The sequence below is a fragment of the Bubalus bubalis genome, chromosome 3 (assembly GCF_019923935.1).
Source record: "Bubalus bubalis isolate 160015118507 breed Murrah chromosome 3, NDDB_SH_1, whole genome shotgun sequence".
Classification (NCBI taxonomy): domain Eukaryota; kingdom Metazoa; phylum Chordata; class Mammalia; order Artiodactyla; family Bovidae; genus Bubalus; species Bubalus bubalis.
The window spans coordinates 26717804-26724309 of NC_059159.1; the positions used below are offsets into that span (position 1 = coordinate 26717804).

A 6506-nucleotide genomic window follows, 5' to 3' on the forward strand; every position below is an offset into this window, starting at 1 on the left:
TGCGGGAGACGCGAGTTCGATTCCTGGGTTGGGAAGATCCCCTGGAGAAGGAAATGGTAATCCACTCCAGCACTCTTGCCTGGAAAATCCCATGGACGTAAGAGCCTGTTAGGCCACAATCCATGGGGTCGCAGAGTCGGACACGACTGAGTTATTTAAATATTTTAAATATATATATATATTTAAAATCAGATAATCTTTTCTAACTCCCATTTCCCAATCCAGACTTCTTCCTCCTCCCCCTCCCCCTCCTTTTCCCAGGCTGGGCTCTTCCCGGGTGCGTCAGCTCCGCCCCCATCCCGAGGTGGGGCCCTATAGGTGGAGAGTCGTGGGAGAAGTCGCGGCCCCGCCTCTCTCCTCCTTCCCCTACTCTCGGAAGCTCAGTGGCCCCCAGGCAAGAATGTCTGACACCTGGGTCGCCAGCCTCTTGCTGTTTGGCCTGCTGGCCGGCCTCCAACAGGTGAGCGCTCGGGAGGTAAAACTGTGGAACTTTCAGGCCCCTGTTTTTGTGGGTCAGGGACTTGCTTCTGACTTCCAATCACCACCTTCCATTGTCAGGATCTCCTCGTGACCACAGGCAGTTAGCAACCCCTTTCTCTTTTTCGCCGGGGAGGTAATAGGTAGAGGACGCGGAGGGAGGTCCTGAGAAGGTCTGGGTTCCTTCACCTAGTGGGGTACTGGGTCGTAGGACCTATTCCCGCATGCCGCTGTCTGACATCTAGCGCCTCGCGGAGACTGGGGTTTTTGACCCCCAATTAGCCTTGACTCGCCCTTCTCGCTCCTTCCCTCAGCGTCAGAAAGCCGGGACCTGAGGTCTGAACTGAGATCTGGACGTCTCGCCAGCTTGTCTCCCCAGCTCCGTTCTTGCCAGTGCTGGGTGACCTTGGGGGAAGTCCTTGCGTTCTCTGGGACTGTGTATCTGGGCTTGTGCCCTGGAGAAAAGGAGGCTCCCTCTTCTCTTTTTGAAGTGGGGGTAGGATTCTAGCGGGTGATAGGATTTGATCTGGCTGCCTGACCCAAGGCTGGGATGATCTCGAAATCTGTGATTTCCAAGGGTAAGGCAGGGTGTCAACACCCCCACATTCCTCTCTCCCCCCAGCCTGGGGGAAGGGCAGTCTATCTGGTTCTGGGATGGGAGATTATCCTGGAAACTGACATGGCTCTAGACTATGGATTTTTAACCTCTATGAGAGTCTGAGGGAAGGGCCAGGCCAGCTCCCCACAACATTCGCTAACTGTGCTGAGCGGCTTCACCCCAAAAGCCCTGCTACTCCTCCTCCATCACCTGCAGTGGGTTTGTGCCAGCACTGGGCTGTGCATCCTTTTGTTGATTTCTCCCAACAAACTCCATGGGGCAGGCTGTTAATACCCTCGGTCCACATGTAAGTTAAGTTGAAGTTGCCCAGAATCGCCCCAATGTTGATACCACCTCAGTCAAGATCACCCCCTGTTTAAGAAGTGGGTGAAGGGGAGATAATCTGGGAGAGGATCCCCTGCTCGTCCAAACAGGAGCTCAAGATTAATTCGTTAAATCTGCTGTCTTTTTCTCAGTTGGGGGCCAGGAGAGAGGGAGGCACAGGAGCTGGGATGAGGGGATGTGGGTATGCTGAGTGCCTGGACCCCTTGGGCTGTCCCCAACTCTGCAGTCACCTCACCCTCTCTGGGCCAACCTGCAGGGGTTCATTCCTGCTCCTGACCCTACTGGCCAAGGCTTGAGAGAAGGAGGTGTGTACAGGGGACCGAGCACAGAAAAGGGGGGTCAGCCCAACCGTTATCGGCTGTCATTGGTATTATAAGCTTTATTGTTGTCATTAGCAAGTGAACTGTTATTTCAAGATATAAAGATATCACGGTCTTGGGACTTCCCTGGCGGTCCAGTGGTTAAGACTTCCCACTTCCACTGCAGGGGGCACAGGTTCAATCCCCGGTCAGGGAACTAAGATCCCTATATGCTGTGTGACCCTCCCCCGACCCCCAAAGAAAGAGATATGGTGGTCTCATAAAAAAACGTTGGCTTCTTATTCTTGAGCTGTGGTTTTTTATCCCCCTGGAGGCTGGAGTGGGGTGACAGATGACCCCCCCCACCCCCCTCCTTTAGCTGTGTTCCTCTGCCTGCTTCCCTTCCTCCCATCACTGCCTGAGAGCAACCAGGATGAAATGAAACCAGGTTGTCAGTGAATGTTCTTGCATTCATTCTACCAAAATCCTGAGTATTGGTTTTCAGCAGACAAAAATCCCTTCCCTGGTGGAGTTTTCTACTGAGGAGACAAACAACTAGCAAGATAAAGTGAAATACGTAGTGTGTCAGATGTTGACAGGAGCTATGCAGAGAAAGTAAGCACAGTCAGGGGAAAAGAAATGCTTTGTGAGAGTAGATGTAATTTTAAGTAAGATGGTCAGAGAAGGTGCTGGAGCCAGCCTCTCAGATTCCTGGGGAGAGAGCACTCCAAGCAGGGCTTATACACATATTTTTATGTTAATCAGGTGAAATTCTATAATGATAGCCTCCACGTGGCACAGAACTAGCGCGGAAGAGGGAGGGAGGGGGGAGCTGTTTCTGGAGAGGAGGGTCCAGCACTTCTCAGAGCCAGGAAAGCCCAGTCTGGGTCTGAAGGATGACTGGGAGTTCAGTGGGCCCTGAAGGCTCAGGAACAAGGGCCTGCCCCTGTAGCCGGGGGGCTCCCAGGGGGTGGAGGGTTGGTCATGGTGTCTGGGACCCAGGGAGCCACTGAGGGGAGCTTCCTGCAAGGTTTCTGGTGATCGGATTTGTGGGATAGGAACTTGCCAAGGTGTCGGGAGTGACCTCGGTGGGGGGCTGTGATGGCTGTGGGTTGGAAGGGTGGGTTAGTGGTGTGAGCTTACAGACCTAGGGGTGAGCAAATGTGGTAGGAGGTGTGACAAGAAGACGAGGGAGAGCTGGGGCCACCAGGCAGCAGCTAGGGCTGCAACCGTTGACCCAGGAGACATGTGGAGTGAGGTGGAAAGCAGGCTTGAGGGAAAATGCTGATCCTCGGGGCTGTGAGGTGCCTGGGTGGCATCTGGGTGGGAACCCTGGCCCCTAGTTTATGACCCAAACCTTTGCCTCTTCTCTTCCACAGGCTGCAGCCACATGTGGTCTCTTGTAAGTCTGGGGTTTGGGCTGTAACTTCCATTGTTGGGAGAAGACACCCCAAATCCTGCCCTGCCTGCCTTCATCATCCTCACCCACACCCCTTCTAGCCAGAAACCATCCCTCCCCCACCCAGAGAGGGGGAGTCCACTCTTCTACCCCCTCACTCCTTCCACCAACCAACCCATGGGCAGTTTCACACTTGGGGGTCACTCCCCATAATGAGGAGGGGCTGAGGGGGGGTGCTCTCTGGGCAGCAAAGTGTTTCTACCGAGTCAGCCCTGGATGTTTCAGGAACACTGAGTCCCTCTTGCCTCCTGTTCTGTGGGGTCCATCATCCCGCCATTCACTTTTAGAGTTTGCTCCTGGACCCTCCCCACTGTCCCTCTCCCCCTGCACCTCTTTAGAGTGATGCTCTAACCACTGCAACTCTCAATCCCACGCCTGTCCAGTAAGTCAGTCCAGTAATGTCAACAGGACATTCATTACACCCATTTTATAGATGAGGAAAGTGAGGCCCAGTAAGGAATGTACCTTGGCAGGAGTGCACAAGGCCAGTAGTGAGCTGAACCTGAAACCCAGGTACCGATCCCAGCCCCAAGTTCCTCCCACTAAGCCCAGAGGGCCCTGTAACCCTGCTCTGCCAAAGGTGTGGCTTGTGCCCTGAGCACATGGTGGGTTTTAGGGAAGCTAGGATCCTTCTGCCCTCCTCCCCCACCCCCACCTTGATACCAAGAGCCTCTATCCCACCCCACTCCCAGCACCTGCCCTAAGGGATTCAAATGCTGTGGGAGCGGCTGTTGCCAAGAGTACCAGCTGGAGCAGTATGACTTCTTCTCCCGCCCCTTAAGGTGAGCCCTGAGCCAGTTGCTCTGGGCACAGTCCTCCGATGGGTCTGGCCCACACAGGACTAGACTGGACTTCCTGCTGTGAAGGGTGGGGCTAGGTCAAGGGAGGGAGGGCGGTGTGGTGACTGGAGACTTGGCCTGATGTTGGTGGTTCATTACCCCAGGACTTTTGTCATCATCCTCCTGATCATCATACTCCTCCTGTGCATCTACGGCGTGACTAAGCACTTGTATCTCAACTGCAGAAAGTCAGAGCAGGAGGCCCCAACAGCCCTCCCGGAACAGCCCCCCATTGCTCCTGTAGAGAGGGTCACAGCACCCATTTCTGAGCCCCCACCCCCCTACAGTGAGGTGGGTATCCATCCCAACCCCTGCTCTGTCCCTCAGCTGTCTGTACCTCCCTTTTCTGATTTTTAGAGTGACTGGGGCAGTGAAGAGTGTCCTTACGCCATGTTTCTGGGCCCTGGGGTGGGCTCTGCCACCATTGTGGGGTCACTCCTCTCCCTGATAAACATGCCTCCGCCAGCACATGGGTGGCGAGGACCAGTGGCCTGCCCTAAGAAGTCACTGTGTCCCCTCCTTTCCCTGCAGATTATTCTGAAGCCTGTCCTGTGTCTGCCTCCCTTGGAGCCGCCCCCTCCCTACAGCTTCAGGCCTGAAGAATATGCTGGGGTTCGCAGAGGCATCGACAACTCCACCTTCTGATCCACCTCCAGCCTGGAACCCTGTCATCAGCCACCTCCCCAATGCTTCCTGGGTCAAACCAGAGACTCTCAGGAGCCCCGGAGCACCCTTGCCCATCCTGCCACACCTCTGGCAGTTCTTGGCTTTAATTTATTGCTTTTCTACCCTTGTTCCATGCCAGGTGCTTCTCTTGTCTCAAGGGCTGGTCTGGAGTGACATGTCTACCCCTCACCTCGCATTGTAAGTTAGAGGCTGCCAGGAGGAAAATGTGAACAGTTGGAGGTGCCCAGCAGTGGAATGGGCTACTCTGAGCAGTGGAGGAGGCTTGCACCCTGAGGTGCCAGTGTGGCCTGGACGTCCAGCTCTGAGAAGTTTGGGAGGGCACCAATGCACCCTGTGAGATGGGGCTGCTTCACCTCTCTCGCATTCTACCTGAATAGAGAAGACCCCATTGTCCTCCCCGTACCCCCAACACATGTTCTTACTAAATTTCAGTTGATTGTTGCTGAGAATCTGCCTCTGACTGTGGGGAGGTGAGCTCAGGCACTGCTGGGGTACATGGGTGTGTGTGTGTGTGTGTGTGTGTGTGTGTAGGGGGTGGGGTGCAGTTGGAGGTCACTGTGCCTGAAAAATCCCACCATTGATGAGCCTGGAAGAATAGCACATCAGTAGGTCACCCACCAGGAGAGGATCTCGGCAGATGCTTTGACCTCTGGTTCCTTGAGGTCTTTGGGTGCCAAAGAGTCCGGACGGGGACTAGAGATGGGGAGGGACCACCGTGTGCTTCCTCATCCCGTCCTCCTGCTTTCCTTTGGGAAACTTAGAACTCAGTTCTGACTCTGTCGTTATGGGGGTGGGGACGGGGCACCGCAGAGGTGAGTAAGGGAGGCTGGCCATCTGTGGAGCAGGGTCTTGGAGACCTTGATCTGCTCTACCCTGGAATCTTGGGAGGGAGGAGAGGAGAGAGATCTGCCCTTCTCCTCCAGTCCCATGGGGTTCTGGGCACCGCCACCTCAGCTTCATCTGCAGGCTTAACCCCTCAGAGGAGAGGCGGTCACCACTGCAGCCTGGGAGACAGTCTTCACAGGGGCGTCATTATCCCTGTGGGGGCTGGCATGGGACATGCAGTGTGAGAGACACCCCTGTGCCAGCATCTTGGGGGCTCGGGCAGGCCTGAGCTCCTCCACCAGGACCCTGCCTTGGCACTGCTCCCTGGCAGAGGGCACAGAAGCAGTGCTGGCCAGTGTTCCAGAGGGGGTTGGAGGTAGAAGTGGCCCTGGTGTGCTGGTAGGGATTCCTTCTGCAGGCCTCTCCCAATTATAGCCTTTCTTGGGGCCCCAGGTCCTAGTCAGGTGACAGAGCCAGGGGCAGGGAGATGGCACAACCAGCCTCAAAGATGTAGGGATGGGCTGTTCCTGCTGGAGCAGGGCCCAGAGGAAGAAGAGCAGTCAGAGACAGCATAGCTCTGGAGCCGGTGCTCGAGTGAGCCCAGTCACAGGAAGTCTCCTTTCTGTTTCAGGGGTGGATCGGGGGAGCAGAAGGAAGATATGGAGGTGCTTTGTGTAAACACGGAAAGCACCTGTTAGAGAAGTCCCACATGGTTGCCCTCCCTGTGGTAAACACCCGCCCCAGTGGGAGGATGTTAAGCCATGGGCTCTGCAGACCTGGAAGAGGAGGTCATCCCCTATCAGGATGCCTGCCATTCATTGAAGGTGATGTAGGGGCTTTAAATCCTTCCCAGCAGCAGCAGAGTGGCCTAGAGGAAAGTGGTTATCCTGAAGCCCAGCCTGGCTGGGCTTGAGTAGCAGAAATTGTCAGTACTGTGCCTGTCTGCTGTTGGTGGGAGTGGAAATTGTGTGTTCTTC

General features: G+C 55.3%; 1 protein-coding gene across 2 annotated transcripts; it reads left to right on the forward strand.

Moving 5' to 3' along the window:
- The first annotated feature begins 305 nt into the window (after positions 1–305).
- TMEM92 (transmembrane protein 92) lies at positions 306–5153 on the forward strand. 2 transcript variants are annotated; one of them, XM_044939094.1, is made up of 5 exons: positions 306–460; positions 3099–3121; positions 3871–3960; positions 4203–4308; positions 4549–5153. In XM_044939094.1, exons 1-5 carry the CDS (start codon positions 401–403, stop codon positions 4660–4662), a joined length of 393 nt encoding a protein of 130 aa, XP_044795029.1. In that variant the 5' UTR covers positions 306–400; the 3' UTR covers positions 4663–5153. The 2 variants fall into 2 exon arrangements, with proteins under 2 accessions (XP_044795029.1, XP_006041215.2); XM_006041153.3 differs by having other exon boundaries at positions 311–460; positions 4122–4308.
- The last annotated feature ends 1353 nt before the right edge of the window (positions 5154–6506 follow it).

Excerpts from the sequence above, each read along its gene's own strand:
- TMEM92 (XM_006041153.3), top strand. The coding sequence starts at position 401 with ATGTCTGACACCTGGGTCGCCAGCCTCTTGCTGTTTGGCCTGCTGGCC. Across the intron at positions 3,961-4,121 it reads TTCTTCTCCCGCCCCTTAAG|GACTTTTGTCATCATCCTCC; the intron begins GTGAGCCCTGAG and ends TCATTACCCCAG. Across the intron at positions 4,309-4,548 it reads CCCCACCCCCCTACAGTGAG|ATTATTCTGAAGCCTGTCCT; the intron begins GTGGGTATCCAT and ends CTTTCCCTGCAG.